The 22988-nt window shown below is 37.4% G+C and overlaps 3 protein-coding genes and 1 pseudogene across 3 annotated transcripts; all 4 read left to right on the forward strand.

Moving 5' to 3' along the window:
- The first annotated feature begins 2583 nt into the window (after positions 1-2583).
- Positions 2584-5473, forward strand: LOC116309007 (uncharacterized). Its single transcript, XM_031719532.2, has 2 exons — positions 2584-3755; positions 5445-5473. The coding sequence occupies exon 1, from the start codon at positions 2584-2586 to the stop codon at positions 3730-3732; it is 1149 nt and encodes a 382-aa protein (XP_031575392.2). The 3' UTR covers positions 3733-3755; positions 5445-5473.
- On the forward strand, positions 4129-6748 carry LOC116307132 (uncharacterized). Its single transcript, XM_031717286.2, has 2 exons — positions 4129-5349; positions 5445-6748. Exons 1-2 carry the CDS (start codon positions 4129-4131, stop codon positions 6639-6641), a joined length of 2418 nt encoding a protein of 805 aa, XP_031573146.2. The 3' UTR covers positions 6642-6748.
- Positions 6749-10084: 3336 nt separating this feature from the next.
- Positions 10085-12623, forward strand: LOC148912088 (uncharacterized). The gene is made up of 3 exons (XM_089027948.1): positions 10085-10973; positions 11183-11635; positions 11769-12623. Exons 1-3 carry the CDS (start codon positions 10179-10181, stop codon positions 12621-12623), a joined length of 2103 nt encoding a protein of 700 aa, XP_088884074.1. The 5' UTR covers positions 10085-10178.
- Positions 12624-18350: 5727 nt separating this feature from the next.
- LOC148912089 (uncharacterized) lies at positions 18351-22699 on the forward strand (annotated as a pseudogene).
- The last annotated feature ends 289 nt before the right edge of the window (positions 22700-22988 follow it).

Genomic DNA, 22988 nt, shown 5'->3' on the forward strand with positions numbered 1-22988 from the left:
GTTTACTTTGGCCATAGCAAGAATAACAAGCACTATGACTCTATCAAGCCTATTGAGAAGGTATGTACAGTACAGTATGCCCTGAATAAATTATAGAGGATATCAGTTTTGATGCTTAGCTGATAGTTTACCACAAACAAAACTAAGAAACATATATATTACTTTTCAAATTATGAAAAAACTTCAGTTAAGCTCTATGTCATAGAATAGTAAGGCTCATGAACTTTACAAGTAGTATTGTACCTTTACAGTAATCCTTTCGTATTATCATCATGTATTGCATTGCAAATTCTGTTTTCGTATTCACGTGTTAATGTATTGTGTTTTTCGGCCTTATATACGTCCTGTGCCCTGTCTTGAGAGTCAGTTGAACGCCAAAACGTCAACCAGAACAAGAAAGAGAAGTTATCGAAGGAGCGAAGAGAAGAAGTCAAGCCAGAGATTTCATCTGAGCTGAAATAATACAGTGAAAGAACTCTCATCTTCACTGTTAGAGGAGAAAGAAAGAAAGAAGTTACAGCTACAATTGTGGTACTAAAAGAGCATTTATCAGTGGCCTTCTTGTCTTTGAAGACGTGGTTATTTTAAACCCAGCTTCAACCCAGGAAAATAACCTGAAGTAACAGCGTCCTGTGCAAGGCACTGAACTAGTGGAGAATACAGTAACTTCATTCAGTCGACAAGAAAGTAAGAAGAGAACCGTTCAAAACCAAATCCAAACAGGGCAAAATTATAAAGGAAAAAAAAACTTCGAGAACTGTAAGAACATTTAAATTTATTTATCAGCAAGAACTTTCATAATATATTCAAGCTATCTTTAATTTAACTTAAGAATTTCAAGTTCACAATTAGTTTCTTTAATAGTTTTTATAATTATATGTTGCTATACAGTAATATTATCTTTTCTTTATCAGAGTCTATGTTTCAAAATTAAGACCGTGTGATTGTTTTGTGTGAGTTTGAACACCCCTCGCAGGCCGTCCACTCTTGTGTTTTGTATTTTTGGTATTGGTATTCTGTGTGTTCCATTGGACCTCCTGACAAATATTCATTTCACATTTTTTATATACAGTGAAAAATTATGTGAGGTGAGTTACATACACTAAATTCATAGCTGTGTTCGCATGCTGTGTCCAAAGAAACGTTAATGAACCCGGAAATTAAGTCTAATAATACTATGTAACTTAAGTCTTAACAGTCAATCTACCTCAATCGTGACCACCAAGAACTCATTACTAATTTCATCATTTGGAAATTTAAAAGTGTATTTCAAGTGTCAACAACTTCAGGAAGCTCTGGTGGAATCACAAAAGTTCCTGAAAATACAAAGGGCAAGATCTTTTTCTTTTTAATTTAAAGATGCTATGAAGCAAAATGGTATTCGCAAGGTAACCAGAAAAGACATTACACTTTTAGTTGGAGAATGGCATAACGTTGTTATTTCTGGACAGTTGGAATTTTGACAGTTATGATGTCACTAACAGACATCACAATGAAAATAAACTGTCAGGTCCTGGAGTGTGTTTGCTCAGTGATCAATTGCAATCAGTCTCAAGAAAATAAAGATTGTATTAATGTATACAACATTTCAAATGAAGGCAGAACAAAAGTGGGCTACTGTGATGGCTGGGCAATCGCTAAAGTTCGATATGCACATATATCTGCATTTTGAAGAAGTGTGCATTCTACCAACCAGGGAATGAAGAAAAATGCCATCAACTCATACAAAAAAAAATGATGGATAGGATGAATTGGTCATCTCAAGGGGCATTATGAGGAGACTTGTCTGTTAACTATTACCGTCATGTGTACGGGGAAAACTAACACATATTACTGATAATTGTTTTGAATTTTTTTCTTGCACTGGAACAGAAAAAGATAACATTTCTTAACAGTAAGATTTTGAATGCGGTCAAAGACGACCTAGTTAATAATTGCAAACAAATATGCTCTGATAATAATCTTTTTCAAAGTGGAAATGCGCGAGTTTAGGTTTTGGTCGAGTCTCGAGGGTCGAGGGTAGAACGCCGAGGGTCGAGGGTCGAGAGTATCGTATAAAATAGACTTTAAAAACTATATCAAATAAAATTAATTTCAAAGGATTTTTTTGTAGCTGTTTATGTTTTTTGACGCTTGTCTTTTTCAAACCGCTTTGACACATTCTGAACCTTTCTGATCGAGCAAAATGAAATCAGATACGCCAGTTTGTGTTACTCCATCGTCTGCAGTTATTTAGGTTCACCTTACTAGTTAGATTTCGTATTCTATTTTATTTGCTTTCATACAAGCAACATGGAAGAGCTGAAAAAGACTGAAACAATCTGGTTTTGTGATATCGTTAGATCCCCGTAGGGATGGAAACTGTTTTTTCTCTGCTGCAGCATATCAGCTTGACTTAGAGGCTGAGAGTCTAAAGAATGTAATTCTACCTCGCATTTGCATACAATCGGAGGTCACGTGAGATAGCAAGCATGCGTATCCGAGCTCAGTGCGAGTTGTTGTCCGAGCATACAGTCGCGATTTGTCTTAGAGGAGTTGAAATTGCTTCTTTTCGACGAAAATTATCCCAAGATAGTTTTAAAAATGGCTGAAAACATCAGTCTAGATTCTGAAGACGAAGGAAAGGGACCGGAAAGTCATTCTAAGAAGACCGTTGACAGTGGTGAAGGAACTTCGGAGTCGGCCATGCCGCTCGATACATCAACCGACCAACTTACCCGCTTAACATCAGCGATTAATCAACTTACAGAACATCTAATTGGCAAAGAAAATCCTACAAAATTGCAAGAAGACTCTTCAAGAACCCCTTCCGTGAAGGGAAAAGGCAAAGGGCCGCCAAAACGTTCAGCGGCCCCTGAAGATCGTCCCGCCAAAAAACGGCGCCAAGATGGCCGCTCCACGAGCACGCCTGATGGCGAGGATGATCGAGACCCTGAGGAAATCATGAATGAGATCATTGGTAAAAACAATGTCTCAGATGAATCTGAACACGAACATGAATCTGGTGAGTCAGATATTGATGAAACACTAGCCGAACTCCAAAAGGAGTACGAGTCTGATGACATAACTGGGGCCAAGCTCCAACATAACCAGCTCGCTAAGCTAGTTGACAAAATGCTTCGACATCGTATGTCGGATAAAGCATTAAAAGACAAGTTAGATCGCATAGAAAGGCCGGAAAACTGTCAAAATGCAAAGCCTACTAGGGTGAATCCAGGCATCTGGCGAAGGCTCAGAGATTACACTAGAAAAACTGATGCACAAATGTACAAAATTCAACAAGCTCTAGTGAAAGGAATGATACCAGTCATGCGCATGACTGACCTGTCCATGACAGGGCACCTGAGCGGCGACCAACTTCAGCAGATGAAGAAAAAGGGCTTAGAGGCCTTATCTCTCTTCTCACATGCAAACTATGAGATAAATGTGCAGAGAAAATTGTTTATGAAGTCAGACATAGGCAAGGATTATGCCTATCTGTGCTCTTCACAGATTCCCTTCTCTGACATGCTTTTTGGAGATGACCTCCAAAAACAATTGAAAGATATTGGTGACCAGAACAAAATTGGTGCCAGAATCCAATCCAAAGACTACCGTAGCAACAATTCATATGGTAATTCGCATGGTAGCAAATACAGGAATTCAAAAAACTCCAGAGGCCAGGACTACAAACCCTGGAAAAGGAAAGAAGGTCAGAGACAGAGCACAAAACAACGACAACAGTCAAAATAGACACAAAAAGCTCTAATGACCTGGTAAGTGCATGCACTATCAACATAAATTTTAAAGCTGGTAATATAGCTAATTTTATAGACACCTGGAGGTTGCTAACATCCGATAGTACCATACTTGAGATCGTAACTTGAGATCGTAACTGGCTATCGTATAGCCTTTGACTCAGAGCCTCATCAAACAGTAGCTCCCTGCATTCATTTCTCCAAAGGAGAGGAACAAATTATAGACAAAGAGATTGCTAAATTGCGAGATAAAAATGTTATTGTGGAAACTACTCACTGTGAAGATGAGTTCATATCAACCATATTCACAAGACCCAAAAAGGATGGATCACACAGGCTGATCCTAAATCTAAAAAGACTCAATGAACATGTAACCTATGAGCATTTTAAAATGGAGTCCTTACAATCAGCTGCCCAACTCGTTAAACAAGGGTCATGGATGGCAGTTCTTGATCTCAAGGAAGCGTACTATTCAGTGCCTATAGCATTTGAACACAGAAAGTACCTCAGATTTAATTTTAAAAATACATTATATGAATTTACATGCTTACCTAATGGGCTATCTAGTGCCCCTAGGTCATTCACTAAGCTTATGAAACCAGTTTATGCTACCCTTAGAGTTAAGGGCAACCATTTAGTGGGATATATCGATGACATTCTTTTGTTAGCTGATACCCCTCAGGAACTTAATAATCAAACTAAAGATGCAACTAACTTGCTTAGCTCATTGGACTTTACAGTCCATGACATCAAATCAATAATTACACCATCACAGCAAGTTAAATTCCTGGGATTCATTATTAACTCGACTACTATGGATATATCTATGGTTCCTGATAAAGTTGACAAGCTAAAACAATCATGTGCAAAACTATTAAAACATCAGGGACTTGTACCTATAAGAGAAGTTGCCTCTGTAGTAGGCCTTATGGTTGCCTCATTCCCTGGAGTGTACTATGGACCCCTATTTTATAGGTCCCTAGTGAATGACAAAACAAATGCACTAAAATCACATAATTGGAATCTAGATAGTGAAATGAGCATCTCACCCGTTGCTAGGAAAGATCTAGAATGGTGGATTAGGGAATGTGACCTCTTCCCTTGCCCACTAGTCTTACAACCACCTGAGCTCACCCTAAAAACTGATAGTTCACTCTCAGGCTGGGGTGGCATAATTGAAGGAACAGACTTAATAGCACGGGGAAGATGGTCACCAGAGGAATCACTTAACCACATTAATTTTCTAGAGATGAAAGCAGTGTTTTTATGCCTTAAATCTCTATGTCATCATTTGCATGACAAGGTTATAAAAGTGCTATGTGATAATACCACAGCAGTCGCATACCTCCAGCATATGGGAGGCACTCATTCCCCACAATGTAATGAAATTACAAGGGATATTATACTATGGTGTAAAGAAAGAAGCTTAAAACTGTCTGTCTCCCACTTGCCTGGCTGTCTTAACACTGAGGCAGATGAAGCCAGCCGGAAAAATGACAGCAATACTGAGTGGTCCCTTGACCTAGACTCTTTTCAAAACCTCACAAAATGTTGGGGAATGCCGGAGATAGACATGTTTGCTTCTAGACTTAACCATAAAGTCCAAAAATATGTAGCCTGGAAACCTGACCCAGGTGCCATAGCCATTGATGCATTTACAATTGACTGGGGAAAATATCAACTAATATACTGCTTTCCCCCTTTTAGCCTTATAGGGAAAGTTCTTCAGAAAATACAGTTAGGCAAAGTAATGGCAATCTTGATAATTCCTCATTGGACAACACAGTTCTGGTATCCGAGGCTATTGCAAATGCTCCAAGCTCAACCAATAAAGATAACAAACAAACGAAAAACACTGATGCTGCCTCACAGCCCAGAGGAGGTACATCCACTTTACCCCAAACTGCAACTTCTTGGTTGTCTTGTATCAGGTTAGCTCTTACAAATCAAGGAGTAACAGGCGAACCTCTTGACATTATACTTCAATCCTGGAGGACAGGGACTCGTAAGCAATATCAGACATATGTTGCAGCATGGGTCAAGTTCTGCGAGGAGCATAATGTTCATAGTTTTCAGCCCAGCCTTCAAAATGTCCTTCAATTTTTGTGTCATTTATCTAAATCTATGGGTTACAGTGCAGTAGGAACAGCTAGAAGTGCTTTATCAAGCTTCATCAAAATTGATGGGATGAAGCTGGGCAGCCATCCTGTTGTGTCCAGATTTATGTCAGGGTTGTTTAACCTCAAACCTGCATTGCCACGATATATTGCCACATGGGATCCACAGCAAGTGCTACTTCACTTGAAGAAATTCCCTACAGCCAGAGAACTATCTCTCAAACTGCTCACGCATAAGCTAGTCATGATTATGGTACTTATATCCGCTCAAAGAACACAAACACTCCAGTTACTGTCTTTAGATAACATGAATGTACAGCCAAATGAAATCTCATTCAATATAACTTCATGCCTAAAACAGACCAGAAACACTGGGGGGAAAAACAGACACTTGACTCCCATTGTCTTCAAGCGTTACACTTTAGATGAAAAACTTTGTGTGCTTACTCTGTTGAATGTTTACATTGAAAGAACTGCTTCCCTTAGGAAGGATTCTCGTCAACTGCTTATTTGTCATGCCAAGCCTCATGGACCAGCATCCAGAGACTCTATCTCTAGGTGGATTAAACAAACCATGAAAGCAGCTGGAATTGACACTAGCGTTTTTAAAAGTCATAGTACTCGGTCAGCGTCAACTTCAGCAGCTAAAGCTGCAGATGTTCCTATTGAAGACATAATGACCACAGCTGGCTGGAGTTCAGAGTCAGTATTTGCACGATTCTATGACAGACCAGTTGTAAAGCCAAATAACTTTGCAGAAGCAGTGTTGGCTTCCTCGAACAATTAATATTCAGGCTTAGTCCTATATTGCTGTTACAAATTTATTGTTAATTGTTCTTTTACCTATGTTACAAGGTTTCATTTTGACATTATTATACATGAATCTCAGTAGAAATAAAATTCATGTAGCTATTACTGTTGTGAGGGCTAATTTTGTGAGACTTTGAGCTTTGAAATCTCACGTGACCTCCGATTGTATGCAAATGCGAGGTAGAATTGATAAATTAAACGAAACTTACATGTAAGTTGAAGTTTGATAGAGATTCTACCGTAGCATTTGCAGAAATGAGGTCACATCCCTCCCTAAAACCCATTCACCCTGGGCATTAGTGTATGCCCCCATATGTACTTTTCAAAGTCACCCAAAATTCTTTAAAGACTGAGCTCGGATACGCATGCTTGCTATCTCACGTGACCTCATTTCTGCAAATGCTACGGTAGAATCTCTATCAAACTTCAACTTACAGGTAAGTTTCGTTTAATTTATCAATTTTTAGGTATCTGGAAAAGCACCAGTTCGATGTAAGTACCTTATTTTTACTTTTATTTTCGACAATTTTTAAGTAAAGATAGAGCAAAACCTGACTGAAAGATCTAATGTATGGTCATTTATCTAAATCAACAGCATGCGGGAAACGATAGTCTTGGCTTTTTTTATTTTGAAAAAACCAAACCAAAAGAGGGAAACAAGTACACTGAATTGTTAGAGCTGCATGAAAAATGATAGTTCCGGAGCATTATTGAAAACTAATATCAACTTATAAATACGATGGTAGTCTTGAGGCTTTCGTGTTCCATATAAATTATACATGAGGTTTTTTACGGTTTGAAGCACGTGTTGAAAACATTTTTGACGTCTCGTCTACGCTGTGGTAGTCTTCATCAGAATGAGGTATGGTAATAAGTGCAGAGTTTTTATAGCTTTTTACTGTTGCTACTGTCGGATATGGATATCTTTTAGAAGTCGTTTCCAGGTAGTGCTGAGCTTGTAGGAGTCTTCACGGTTAAAGTTGTGGGTCGTGTCGTAATTTCGTTAGATTCTTTGATTAGTCGTGCTTCAAACCGTAAAAAGCTCATGAATAATTTATAAATACGATGTTTACACAAAATTGTAAAAAGAAAGAAAAAAGAAAAGTTAGAAAAGCATAAACGTTATTTCGTAAAATAAATGTGCTATTTTCATGATAACAGAGACCAATATGTGTAAGCATAAAAGTATTTAAGAGAGCATGTCAGCAAAAATCAAACATCGGGCGGCAAGGGTCGAAAATTTGATTTTGCTAATATTTTAAACTTAGGTAGGCCTTAGTGTAAGTAAAACCACTGTGTAGTTTGTTTAGTAAAATAGCGCTTAGTTTTCGAGAAAATCGAAGAAAAGAGTTTTGGACTAAATTCGCTAATTTTCGGCCGATAATTTACATCAACTTTAACAGCTTATCGCGACCAAACAAAGCAACCTAGCACTGTAATATGACTAAATAGTAGTTAATTGGTATCTTAAGAAACAATTGGTAGAGTGTTAGTAATTTTGGTGAAATTTTTCGATTTTTACTTAATTTATTTTTGGAGCACATATAAAACTCCTCTTAAAATGGGGTCAAAATAATCAGATTTTTTTTCATGCGCGACGAAAAATTTTTACCTAAAAGACAACCTGAATTAAAGTTGAAATAATGATTTCCACGAATCATGCAAAATTTTCTTGGGGAAATTATTTTGCGCGTTGCACCACAGCCTGTAAGTTGTAAGAAACTCACGGATTTTATCTGTCGGCGAGTTCAATCAATTTACATTTTGTTTACTAATGTAAACGAATTCATGTTGACTTTCTAAGAAATAAAAAAAAAGAAACGATTTTAAAGAAAAAATAAAAGCTCTTGGACTTATTCTGAAAGAAGTTGAAACAGTAAACTCAAACTATGAATTAAATTTGCTCAAAATTCACTCGACTAACCCAAAATAGTATTGCACGTCTCTGGCCTTAAAATGATAACATGATTATTTTTATCAAAACATACAAAATATTTGCTACAACCTGCCAGATTCCATAAAATAGTTGATTAAAGTTTAAATTTTAAGAATTCTTGCTATGATATATTTTTTACTATGATTTTGGGTTTATATAACAAGACACCCTCCAAAATAACAACAAAAGAAAGTGTTAAAAATGTCATGGTTCCGGTCGGCACCAATTAACGTTGCACGCATGAAATTGACAAGTAATTGTTGTCCAATCATGCTTATGTTTTTTAAATGCAACATAATTCCTTTAGTTGGTTACTGCGTTGCTTTTAAGTACACTGAATAGAATGGAGATTTGCTGTTCATTTAAAACGATTGTTGGAGGAACCTGTGGATTCGACAGAAAAGATCGAAAGCAAGACACCACAGTTATACCTTTACAAGCATGTAAAAAAGAAATCAATGCGCATAGATCCGCATTTCAGTTTACGGGCATCGAGAATGAGATAGATCTAATTCTTAGCCGAGCAGCCATATTTACTTCGCCGGAAGATATCCATAGTTGGACTGTTTGTCCCCTGCATCGATCCAAACTTGGGCTAGGATGGGCTAGAGGTAATAACGCCAGGTGTAGAGTACCCCCTGCTCTCTCTAATCACAGTGAAATCAAGGGAAAGTGGCCAAAGTGCTATAGGGGTATTAGTAAGGACGATTCGCAGCTGATATTAAAGAAGACTGGCATTTTCCTGCAAGTTGGATCAGGTAAGAAATATGTAATGAATATTTAATTTCTGTTAATTGATTGTATCTGAATGTTTGATATGCTTTTTTTTTTTTTTTGTCAGGTATCTGTTCATCTTGTCGTAAGACGTTGAAGACATTTGGGCCAATTACTCCAAATAAAGCAGAAAGTCTTCTCGATCAGATGAGTGCATTAACACTTGTAAGTTAGAACTAGTAGTTCACTACTGAGGTTTTCCATATTCTGTGAACTCAGACATTTCATTGGCTTGTTGTGAAATTGGTTTTTCACTGCCGCCAGTCAAGAACAAAGAAGGTACGGACTGATTTTTTTTTGATTGATGGCAGCGAAAAACTAAATTTGAGTGTGCTGCTCACTACCGAGTTACTGTGCGATGCAATCGATTATTTAATGAATTCAACGAATATGAGAAACTTTTTATTTACATTTTTGGCAGGAAATGGCGCACCTGCGGCATTTGTATGTACTGCGCTAATAATGTTGTTTAATACTAAATAAATAAATGAAAAGAAGAAAAAAGCAAATAGTTGTTTTATTTCCACTAAATACTTACTACTACTATGTACTTTCTATTTCCAGAATAGTGATAATGAGGATGAGAAAGTAAAGTTTTGCCCACAATTTACCACCCCAACGTTTCAAGCATCAGCGGGTGTTGTTACGGAAACCCCTATGAGCCTATATCAACCTGACGAGACCTCTTTTGCTTCCACTATCTCAGAAGATGAATCTACCACTCTAACCACACCGAGGGAAAAACTGAATGCATTTCTCATTTCAAGGGATGTAAGTCCGATCAGATACGCTCTTTCAGCGCCAATGGAACAGCTTTCAGACCGTACAAAACGTTTCCACATGCGTAAAGCTCGCCAAGTTGTTACTAATTGCCTGGAAGAAATCGCGCCTGGCCAGTCGACCGCTCTGCTTGAAGGCTTAACATGTGACAAGTTCGATAAAGATGAAAAAAAAGATATTTCTCTGTTGGATGCTTTGGCAGAATGCTATAGAAATACCAGTCACTGGAGCACCCGAAGGCAGATTTTGTCTATTATGGCTGATAAGGTTACCTTTAAGGAACTTCAGAAATGGATACCAGACTTGACCAGATACCGTTTCAACATCGCTAAACATCATCTATTGCTACATGGTAGGGGCTCTGTACTCCCTCCTTTAAAAAACACAAGAGTTTGTGTTGAGCCAGAAAAAATTGACCACTTTGTTACCTTTATATCAAGTTCTCATGTCATACAGGACTTGCCATTCGGAGAAAAAGCATTAAAACTTTCTACTGACAGAGATATAAAAATCCCAAATGTTGTACGAAATCTTATCCCAGAGCAATGTATTCAACAGTACGAAAGATATTGCAAGGAGATGAATTTCCAACCGATGAGCCGCAGCACATTGCGCAGAGTTCTTAACGTCTGCTCTGCTTCAGTCCGTAAATCCTTACAAGGACTTGATTATATCTCAGCCATGGGCGGAAAAGCCTTCGATGACTTGGAGAAAGTCGTTGATAAGCTTGGAGATTGCTATGAAAGGGGTTTGACGTGGGCCAAACAAAGAAACCAAAAACTCAAAGATGCCAAACGCTACTTAAAGGGTGACTATAAGGTAAGAACAGGTGGAAGGTATATGCATGATCAATTCCATGAACATGCGAATCTCACCTTGTTATAATTGAAATACAATAAGTCTTTCCAAAACAGGAAATAAAGTACGCTAGGGCATGTTTTGATAAACTACCAAACTGTTGAGTGGCATCGTTAGTTCATGTAAGAATACAGGACTAATTGTTGTTTTTTGTTCATTCATTTTTCCAGATTCATATTTCTAGTCATTCTGAAGTTGCCGATCACTGTAGGGCATATGCTCTTAGTCTTTCAAACGATTACAATTATACTGCCGTCTGTGATCATGAACACAATGCGAAATGTGACAGATGCCGCTTATTTCCCGATGTTTTGACTGAAATTCGCGCAGCTTTGGATGAAGTACATTGCTCTTCCGAGGAAAAAGAAGCTATGGAGTACGTAACTACACAGGCAGCCCAATACATTGTGTCTTGGAAAGCACATATTTTAAGATCAATCAATCAGGACGCTGCACGACACGACATTTTAGAAGAGTTGGATTCTCATTGCGCCTTTATTGTGTTAGACTGGGCGATGAAATTCGTACCTCGTAAATACCGTGAAAGCCAGAGAGACTGGTTCGGGAAACGGGGACTTCCGTGTCACATAACGGTATTAACCAGGAAGAAGGATGATGGTGAGGTACAAATGCTTACTTTTGTACGTGTTCAAATCCTGCAGCCAGGATAGTACTACTGTTGTGGCAATCATTGACGATGTCTTAAGGCAGCTCCCATCGATTGCACCCGAGATAAATACCGTATATCTGCGACAGGACAATGCAGGGTGTTATCACTCTGCATTAACTCTGCTGTCTTTACCAATGATAGCGAAAGCAACTGGGATCAAAATCCGACGTATCGATTTTTCAGATCCTCAAGGGGGAAAAGGGGCGTGTGACCGCAAGGCAGCCCCTCTCAAAAATCACATGAATAAATATTTGAACTCCGGGAAAGATATCGAGAATCCAAAGCAAATTAAGGCAGTGATCGAGTCCTTTGGAGGCATCCCTGGAGTGAAAGTAATAGTGTGTGATTTACAAGCTAGCCCTGAGGGCGTGGCTGGGAAATGGGAGGGTGTGAGCCATATTAACAACATAGAGTATAAACGCGAGTCCATGACAGTGTGGATGGCTTACGATACTGGTCCAGGAAAAATCTTGTCTTTGAGTAATTTTTGTCTGCCCTCATCCTTACCAAAGCTAATCCATAACAAAGATACCACGGACCAGAATCAAATATCGTTCACTACAGTGAAAGCAAGGGTACAACCAAAGAAATCTCTTCTAAAACGTGATGCTGAAAATGACGAAACTGAAAGTGACGACGAAACTGAAAGTGACGACGAAACTGAGAGTAAAGAAAACAGTGATCAAAGACCCGACACTTCCAGCAAATTGTTTTTTTGTCCCGAACAAGGCTGCACTAAGTCATTCCAGAGGTACTCTTCCCTAGAAAAACATTTGGATTGTGAAAACCATAAATACGCATTAGAACATGAAACACTTTATGACAAGGCAATGAAATTATATGCAACAAAACTTGAAAAAGGAACCAGTAAAAACCCGGAATCAACAAAAAGTAACAATTTGCCACAGCTTGATATTGGTCCTGAGCTTCATATGGGCTAGGCCTTAAAATCATCTGCTAAGAAAAAACGGTTTTCTGAAGGGAGTAAGAAAAATAAAGTTTCCTTTACAGAGGAAGACATAGAAAGAATCATCAGTCTTTGGTCAACCAAGGAAGTTTTATACAGATGTTCTCACCAAGACTATTTTAAAAAGGATTCAAGAGCTGCAGCACTTGCTGATATTGTTTCCAAAGCGGACATTCCTGGTAAGCTCAAGTAATTTTGTTAATAAGCTTATTTGTTACTAAAGCTGTTTACAATATCTCATATCTAAATAACAAGCCAAATTTGGTGAATCGTTTCTTTTCTTACTTGTTAAAGCTTATGCGGTCCACGAAGTTAACATGACTTTGAGCTGAAAACGCAACCTGTGATTGAACTGTCCTTTTTTGTTTTGATTAAAAACGCATATCTAATCAGCTTATATTTTCCCTGCATGTCTGTTTTCAGCATACTGGTTCTTAATATATCATTAACTCTTTTAGGCTAGCCTGCACTGCATCCGGAATTTTCTGTCGTAAAGTCCGTCTGCGCAGCAGCGACAAGAATCGTGTTCCAAGGCCCCCCCCCCCCCCCCCCCCCCGCATTGATTTGTCGACTCAATGCTGATTGGTTAATCTAACGGCATTTCTGATTGGTCTTGAGTCTTTGCTGTTGACTTGCTGTCTTCGTCACAGCATCTGAATCAAAATGGCGGCATACAGCGAAGAGTTATGGAGAGAAGCATTTTCGGCAGTTTAACATCAGTTTGAAGTGCGGAACCTCTTGCCGGAACAAGAGGAGGCTATTAAGGGATTCTTTAGTAACAAAAATATTTTTGTAAACCTGCCAACAGGTTACGGGAAGTCACTGATTTTTCAGTGTCTTCCCATAGTTTTGGATATTTTGCGATGTAAATCCAGAGGATCCAGCATCATTGTGGTTCTTTCTCCACTTCGATCTTAGATGGAAGATCATGTGCTATATCTAAATAATATTGGGATTCCAGCAATTGCCATCGGTGACGAGGAAGATGCTGAAATCATCCAGCAGATCGTGGCAACTATGTCGTGTTGTTTGGTTCCCCAGAGTGCTTTCTGTCTACGACAACATGGAGAGGAATTTTCTGCACGCCAAGCTTCAGGGATATGATGATCGGCGTCGTAATAGATGAAGCTCACTGCATCGTTCAATGGTATGTTGACAAATTTAAAACTTTTTATCTCTTTTTCGTTTTGGTAGATTTTCAAATTTAGTATAGAGCATTTCTAGCTAGGTTGATATTCACTCTAAATTATCCTTGTGATTGAAAATTAGAGGGTAAAACCTTTGCAAACGGATTTTTGCCTTTTTTAAATTTGTCATTTTTGAGCTGGAATTAATAAGGAACGTGGGAGAAACTAAAATTGTTATGTCCACCAAAACGGTGTGAAATATTAATTTTTAAAATCATCCAAAATCCCATACAATTTATGCAAAGATGCAAAGCCATAATTGATAGCTAGACAACCAGATCAAGCGAAGATGAACGGATTGATAGATATATAAAAAGACAGACTGATAATCTAACATAAAATAAAATAGAAAACCCATGCAAGAAATACTGTCTATGGCTTACGCTGTACATTAGATGTATAGATATATATTTATTACATAGCAGTGTTATGCAACAACATAAATGTAGTAGAAACATAAACATGCACATTGATTAGCATGCTATGTTTGAGGTAGTTCATTCAGGATATAATATTTTCATTATTCTATAATTTTTAAAGTTGGACATACACCTACTTGCAAGAACGTTGACATACGAAAATAGAACATTAGTGGTTTAGTGGGATAGGAATTATATTAAAGACCCATTGCCACTTACCGTGATGCATCACAATTTGTTTACATTTTGAATCGTGTCACCACTGAAAAAACAATTCTAACCTTTTGAATAAACTCTTAAAGGAATGTAAAAGAATTAATTTGTGCCTTAGTGCTATGTCGGAAAAGCATTTAATATGAATTTATCATTCAATTTATGAATCTTTGAATTTCATGGACCATTCTTGCAAGTAGGTCTATGTCTTAATTACTGTTTTGTTCTTTGTGTTATTACAGGGGGCTAACAGGTACCAAGAAGGTCCCATTCAGGAAGTGGTATGGTTGCTTAGGAGAATTACATTCTTTGATTCCCAAAGATACTAAATCAGTGATCCTAACAGCAACTGCCACCAAGGCAACCAAGGAACAAATAATGGAAACCCTGAACCTGTCACCAAAGGATGTGCAAATGATCCAGCAGAGTCCTGACAGGCCAAATTTATTTTATTCTACACAATATGTAGATAAAAATGAGCCATTGGAGATTGTGTTTGGGTGGCTTATTAATGAAGTTGATGATATGGGTGCAAACACGCCAAGAACATTAATATACTGTCAAACACGAAAGCAGTGTTCAGTTCTGTACCGAATGTTTGAAGTTTTTTTGGGTCTGAAGATGTACAGTGGTGGAGTAACCAATCCACAAAAAAGACTGGTTGAAATGTTTCATGCTGGCACCCCTAAAAGAGTTAAGGAACACATAATCGAAAATATGGCAAAGGATGATGGACATTTACGAGTTGTCATTTGTACTGTTGCCTTCGGCATGGGTATCAATTGCAGGAAGGTTAGACAGATTGTGCATTTTGGACCATCGAAGACAGTGGAACAGTATGTTCCAGAGTGTGGGCGTGCTGGACGGGATGGACTTCCAAGCTCTTGCATCCTGCTGTTCAATGGACTACTGTCAGCACACTGTGATAGGGATATGAAGGCTTATGTCCAACAAGAAGGATGCTCGAGTATATGGTTAATGAGCCATCTTGAAAGTAAAGTGGCAAGTAACAGTTTACTTCACAAATGCTGTGGACAATGTGCAATGAAATGCAGGTGTAGTGACAAGGATTGCAGGGTGCTTTGGAGTCCCAATTTGAATGGAGATACAACAAAAAAGTCACCAGTCCAGAAATTAATGACCACCATTAATGCACATGCTCATCATGAAAGAGCCAAATTTACAAGAGTTGTCAGTGAACAACAAAGGGAGAAACTGAGATTGGAACTTCATTGCTTCCAGCGAGAAATGATGAAGGACGTACAAGTGGACACTATGGTGACATGTCCCAATGTACTCATGGAGTTTAATTCTTTCCATATTAATCAAGTGATTGAACACTGCAGCATTCTTTTTACCATCCAAGATGTTGTAGAGTTGGTAGAAATATGGAGAATGAAATATGCCACTGCCATTCTCACAGCTTTAGACAAAGTCTTCAGTGATATAGATGCTGCTGAAATACAAATGGATGTGTTTCCACCTGAAATGTCAAATTATTCTGACTGGAGTCAAGTCAGGGATGACACCACACTGGTAGGGATGTTGAACAGCCAAGATTTAGAGAATCTAAGTTCTTTTAACACATGTATGGACACAGCAGACAGTACTTTTTTAGATACTTCTTATCAGAGTTTGAGTACTGCTTAGAGCTTTTATCCATAAGTTAAATCTCTCTTACCCATTTCTTTTTTTCATTTGAAAAAAGCAAAGTTTATCACAAACGTGTTTATACCATACTCTAACAACATATTGTCCTGGTTTTGAGATATTTTCCTCATAAGGACAGTCCCCTCTCTAAATGTGCATATATTATGCAATAATATGAACATTTGCAAAACCTAAGTTTAGATTTGAGTAGCATGTGAAATAGCTTTTTAACCCTGGATTCATCAAAAACTACAAAAAGGTAAAAGCTTTGGAATACACGTAGTTAAACACTGAGTGACATCACTATTTCTACAACATTTCTTTTAGAAACAGATTTCAGAAATGAAGTTATTTATCTTAGCAAAATAAGAAAATTAAGTTAAACATTGAGTGACATCACTATTTTTAAAACATTTCTTTAAGAAACAGATTTCTGAAATGAAGTCATTTATCTTAGCAATCCCAATAGATGTCTTATCGATAATTCATGATGCATTATTCCATGAGAAACTTCGTGTCAATTTTATATGATTTTTTCCAATGAGAATGAAACTATCTGAAGGATTCAAACTCAAATTGTCAGATTTTGCCAGAGCATTTTTCATATTTCAAAAAAGGTTGTCAAGAGCTTCTTGTAACATCTATATTCTATAGAAGGCAGAAAAAAGGAAAAAGTAAGATAATGTGCTTATTCCAGAATAAATGAGCTCCGATGAAAGTGCCTGGAGTAAGGATGAAGCTGGGCCCAAAATTAAGGGCTTTTTAACAAAAAAACTACCTTGGGAGAGATCAAGGTTAACGAAGTGTAATGAGGATCTTGATCTGGGTAAGCTAAAAAGCGTATCTAATAGATGTAGAAGTCAGTTGCTAAAGCGTTTACCCCATCCTGTGAATTCCTGCAAGCCTAGGACAACTATCCCAAAGGATTGGGCTGTTAGAACTAACAGCTACAGTAAGTGACCTTCTTACAACGTCTTTAAGTGTATACACTCAATTGAATGTATATTGTATATTGCCCAATGGAATGGACAATTTTTATATTGTTTACAGTTCGCTTTTTTCTAAGGTTATGAAAAATTTGGGTGGGTTTTTTTCCCCTTTTTCTTGCTTCTTCTTTTCTTGATTCGTAAGAAGAGCTCCTCTATTATGGGCAAGATTATTGACATCTGCACGACCCATAAGGAAACCTTGGGATCAGTTCTAGCCCAGTGCTGCTTAAATGACTCCAGAAATAAACCTTCTATTGCCCGAGAAACCAATCCAAGGTTATTGACGAAGTATCTGAGAAGAAGGGGGTAAAGCGAGCTTTTATTGAACTTATTTCCGATGACGCCTGGGATCAGAGAGTTTCGGAAGTGAGAGTACCAGATTGGCAGTGCTTGCTTCTAAAATTGGAAACCAAGAATTTTTATGCAAGTTGGCAATCTGTTATCAATACTACAAGACTGGGAAGGAAAGTAAGTGAAATTATCTCTTTCTGTATCTAAGAACAGGAACAATAATAACTATATGTTTAATATACTTTATAAGCTGTCCTTGTGAGTCCTAGATTCGTTTTCTTGTTTTCGCTCATATCTGAAATTTTTTGGTAGTGAACTTTTTACTTATAAACTTCAAAGGGTAGCTAATTAGTTTCTACATCTCGTCAATTTTCCTCTTATAGTACACTCAACAAAATTACTAGACTCTGATTGGTCGAGAGGAGTACAATTAGAGCGTTAATTGTACTCCGTAGGAGTACCGAATTAAGTCGCTATGGCAACACGGCCAAAACAATGTCAAAACAATTATTTGTTATCATTTTGTACTTAAAAAACATATAAATAAAATTTTAAAGCTGTAAGAACTAATCTTTTTTATGCACTTCAGTTGCGCGATGGACTGAGAATCGGCCGCCAAATAAACAAAGATGAACGGCGTTGCTTCGCATTTTTTACAGTAATTTTGTTGAGTGAACTATAAACAAAAAATCACACGATGTCCTCCGAGATCGTGCGATTTCCTAAACTAATTTTTATTCCATTCCTTGATACTGTAAACCATATATATCTTGAGATGAGTAAATAAAAAAATGAAAAAAACAAATTAAATCTATTAATAGCTGAATGACCATAAGCACTTGTTAAAACAGTAAATTGTATCGAAATAGTTTGTGATTAATAATAATATGGCTTTTCCAAAAAATGATTTCAGGGAATGTCAAATGTATTAATTTTGCCAATCAAGAAACACATGAAAGCCTTGCGTGCTGTTGTCTTTGGGGCTGTCAGAAGTATCATGGAAATCAAGGAAATACCAGATCTAGTAGTTAATGGATTTCGAGTAAATCTCCAACAGATATTGTATGGAGTGTTCGAGAACAGAGGCTCCATGGCTGCTCAAAAGGTGGCGTTGTGGAATTTCTCCTGAAATTAGATGGACGTCCACTTTTTGGTAATTTCATTAGCCTATTTCAATAGACCCACTCTGCTTCAACTAACGTTTTGCCTTTTCAGATCATGTCATTCTCTTGGGAATAAGATTGTTTGTTCGAATCATATCTATATTCATGTCTTCTTGTGCGCAACCCTTAAACAAAAAACGATGCTCTAGGGAATGGCACGTGGTCTGAAATGGCAAAACATTACATCCAAGCTGAAGAGGTCTTTTTAGATCTGAAAAGCCTATAATGAGTTTTTAGTGTAGTTTTCTTTGTCTTAGGTTTGTTTATAAGTGTTCCATAGCTTTTGTTTCACCCGTTTCAGTCTAAATATTTTCGTCATTGTTTCGTCATTCAGTCTTGTCCCTTAGAAGCTTCTGTACGCCTTATATACGCCCTCTATGTAAATACTTAGTTGGTGCTCGCAGTTTCGTCCCTTCATACACAAATGTAAGTTATTCGTTTCTATATATTTCTTATCGTTTTGCAGTTTCATGTTTCGTAGTTTTCCCTATTTGTCATACTTACTAAGTTATTTATCTATTTAATATATTTGTCTAGTCTTTACCGTACGCTTTGCGTATGTGTATGGAATAAAATCAAGTATGGGACTCGCAGTGCCAACAGGTCTATTCAAACAAACTTTGATTGAGTGTAATTTTCTTATCTTATTTGTCATTTTTGTTTCCTTTACAAAGGAAAAGATCAAGTAACTATTGGAATTATACCAAAGTGCATTGGCTGTTCACACTCTTCGTGTTGCTAATATTGAAGAAAACAGGTATGTAAATGTTCCAAAAATATGAGAGCTAAAAAGTACATTATTCATTTTCTGATTTGTATATTGTAAATCAGAGAAAGCATCAAGACTATGGTGAAAGACTTCAACAAACAAAAGGATTTGATAAAGAGGAATGGCATTTATGTAGATGGAAAACTCTACAAGATAAAGTTCAAAGGTATAGCTATGTCAACTATAGATGTTAGGGGATTTGAATTTACATCCTGACTGTGTAATTTATATTTTGAAAAGTGCCCAGTAATCAATGTTCAAATGTTGGACCCAATGTCTGTCTTTTTACAGTAGTCCTTGACTGTAAAGATTTCTACTTGTTGCTTCCAAAGAAGAATGATGCAAATTTCATGCTGGGTGGAAAGGGGTTTGGTGAATTTTGCATGTTCTGTCATGCACTCAGGGCATGTTCAGTCTTGTACTTTGTAAATACTGTTAGTAAACTACAGCTGGACTCAAGTTTGTTGAGAGTACACAGAGGGCAAAAAACTAAAAGCAAAAGGACTGTTACTCCTCAACATAGTTTGTGACATAGATAAATGCAAGAATTCAACTTTGTTGTCTTGCTTTATAGTTATGCACTGAATGTGGCCTTGGCCCCAAAGAAGTTTGCATTGAACACTTTGTCATGACAAAAGCCAACATAGGGGGGTAGGTATAAATTTGATTAATAGAATAGTACAGAAATTGTCTGTCCGTCATCTATTTACTGTATATGCTTGTTTTTTTACTTATCTATTTATTAATTTGTGTTTCGTTTGTTTGTTTCTTACAGCTTTGTTCGTTTGTTTGTTAAGCTGGGGAAGGAAGTTCAAGCTGTGGAATTGGAGTAATATATGCTGCAAAGGACATTGTACAATATGCTAGCTCTGGCATTCCAATTTTTCATTGGTCCTTTCATGAAAGCTCCAAAATGAGGAAAGCTGTCATGAAGGAGCTTATTTCTGAAAGAGTTGCATCTAGTTCAATGTCTCCATAATTTATTTAGCTCAACAGACTGCCATGGAATATGGCTACCAGTTTTCTTTTCCATTGAAATTGCTTTCTAATGGAAGCATCAAGGAATCATTTTCAGAGTGCTTGAATGTTATAATAGGATTGCTTTTATGATCTCAAACATGGAAAATAATATTCAACAACATAGGCTTTAAAAACAGCGTATATCCTTTATGAGAATGCATAATTATAATTTGAATTGATTGACATAGGAATAGTGGCAGATTTGTATTATAAAATTTTCAATGATAAATTCAATATTCTGTCGCTTTTAGATAAGGCTACGACCAAGGGAAGTGCATCAATGTTTGATTCCGTATCTTTAAAGACTGGCACAAAATTCTGAACATCAGATTCATGGTGCTTTGATAGCATGTGCTTGCTCAAAGAGTAGAAACTCTTAAAATTTTAAAGACAAAATGAACATACGGTGGTGTAAGTGAAAGAAGCCATATCATTACTACTACAAGTGCAATGCGAAAGCTATTTAGCGCCGGAAGTTATCAACGGTGATAGCGAAACTACTGCCAGCGATGTCTTTTCATTTGGTAAAATGTTAGAATTTGACATTTCTCGCAGAAGTTTTAAAGTTTCATTTGCGAACCTAGTTAATAGAATGATTTCAGTTTTGCTAAGCTAAAGAGCGTCAACAGAAATTATAGTTTTATTGGACAGTCTACTGAAGACTGTATGAAGCAATAACATCTTCTGTTGGCGCTCTTTGGCTTATTCTATTTCCTATGATTGGAATGGTAAAGGCCATGAGCATACACTTCAATTATTTTAATTTCTCGTTAGAAATGTCATTATATTTGATATCATAGTATTTGAGGATCAATTACATTCATTGTTATTCATTTCGATCGATATTTCGGATATGTGTAATAAAATATCTTGGTGATGACAAATAGGGAATATTTAGTTCACTAAAATGTCCCTGCCCTACTTAGTTCCAACACTACAGACCACAGAAATGCAGAATTGCAGTCGATTTGCAACGCTTTCAAATCCTCGCAAAACAAAATCAAAAGGTACAGGGCTCGTCGTGTAAATGTTACACACTAACTATTAAATTTTGTTTCATAATTTTTTGTATCCACTCTACTTGGCTATAATTGATATTGATTACTGAAAATGTTCTCTTTTTTCAACTTATTGTAGGTGTGGAAGTTTCTAGCTGTGGTTTTTTATAAACACCCACATGATGACAAACATAGTGCAAGCCCTGTTGGCTTAACAGAAGCCTTTGCTGTAAAAGTGAAGACAACAAACGAGAATTCGGACATTACACGAACTTGATGGAAATAAGGAACATAGGCATAAGGAACATGACTTTAATTATATTGATTATTCCCAAGTTTGGAAGGAAACATTTGACAATAAGCATTATCATGTATTCGCGAACTGTATTAAAGTAAGAAACAGATTCTGTTGCCAAAAGTGTCCTACTTGCTGTCAATCGTACAGTTAGTAAAAATTAAGTTTCATGCCTCAGAGAGTGGGGGTGTAACAAACAAGAACACAGCACCTGTAGCACCTGTATAATCAATCAGGACTTACAGTCATTTTTGTTGTTGTTTTCATTTGTATGCAATGTACATGGACAACTTGTAGCACCACACAGATAAAGAAAAGGAAATATTTGCTTGTTGCCCACAGCCAAATCACAGGTGAGCGACCTATAGCTACTCAAAATCCTGGTTCGTTGCCAACTTCATTATTTCGTTCTGCTGACCTATCCATTGATGCCCGGGTATCAGATAAGCTAAAGTCCAAGATCTGAATACCTTGATCTTGGTAGTCTTCTAGTTAACCCAGAGCTAGAGAACAAATTTAATATCACAATACAGAATCCCAATGATGGCCAATTGCCTTCATTGTGTCTCGAATCTTCTCTCAAACCGAAGCGCGTCAATACAATCGAGTCCTGGAAAAGTGCCGTTAGGGTTTTTGTGGGTATCTATACTCAGAAATTCCCTCTTGAAGCTCCAGCTTTAATGAAATATAGCGAGTTGATTCATGATTTGGCAAAATTGGAAATATTACGATGAAAATTTTCGATTCTTGCGACAGCAAAGCCCAACTATGTATCCTTGGGAACATATGCATTAGGAATTGTGGCTTCGTGCTCAATCCACCCCTAATGTGAAGGAGAAGTCCCCACGTACATTCTTTTTGTCAATTCCCAGGGGTTTTTGCTACAAATTCCATAAGGGATTGGAATGCTCTGGCTGGTCTTTCAAGCATAGTTGTTTTAAGTTTGAGGGCAGCCATAGAGCCCTGAATTACAATTTTCCTCCTCAAAGTGAGAAACGATTTCCCAAAAGCCAGCCCTCCGCTGCTAAGTCATCTTCCAACGCCAGTAAGAATTGATAAATTAATAAGCTTGCTTGACGGGTATACTACTTCACTTCTCTCTTACATTTCTTCTGGCTTTACTGAAGGTTTTCGTCTTGGTTATGAAGGTCCTAGGCTTTCATTTCAGGGTAATAATTTGATATCGGCTTTTCAAAATCCTGACATTGTTACTACCAAAATTGAAAAGGAACTGGCGGCTGATAGGCTTGCAGGCCTTTAGTTCCCCTCCATTTGAGCATTTTCAGGTTTCACCCCTTGGAGTGGTACCTAAGAAATCTCCCGGGGAATTCAGATTGATCCACCA

This window comes from Actinia tenebrosa, unplaced genomic scaffold, assembly GCF_029948245.1.
Source record: "Actinia tenebrosa isolate PJP-AT-01 unplaced genomic scaffold, QUT_ActTen_1.0 PGA_scaffold12__29_contigs__length_12842862, whole genome shotgun sequence".
Taxonomy (NCBI): domain Eukaryota; kingdom Metazoa; phylum Cnidaria; class Anthozoa; order Actiniaria; family Actiniidae; genus Actinia; species Actinia tenebrosa.

Excerpts from the sequence above, each read along its gene's own strand:
- LOC116309007 (XM_031719532.2), top strand. The coding sequence starts at position 2,584 with ATGGCTGAAAACATCAGTCTAGATTCTGAAGACGAAGGAAAGGGACCG.
- LOC148912088 (XM_089027948.1), top strand. The coding sequence starts at position 10,179 with ATGGAACAGCTTTCAGACCGTACAAAACGTTTCCACATGCGTAAAGCT. Across the intron at positions 10,974-11,182 it reads ACTTAAAGGGTGACTATAAG|ATTCATATTTCTAGTCATTC; the intron begins GTAAGAACAGGT and ends TCATTTTTCCAG. Across the intron at positions 11,636-11,768 it reads GGAAGAAGGATGATGGTGAG|GACAATGCAGGGTGTTATCA; the intron begins GTACAAATGCTT and ends TATCTGCGACAG.
- LOC116307132 (XM_031717286.2), top strand. The coding sequence starts at position 4,129 with ATGGAGTCCTTACAATCAGCTGCCCAACTCGTTAAACAAGGGTCATGG. Across the intron at positions 5,350-5,444 it reads ACCATAAAGTCCAAAAATAT|CCTTATAGGGAAAGTTCTTC; the intron begins GTAGCCTGGAAA and ends TCCCCCTTTTAG.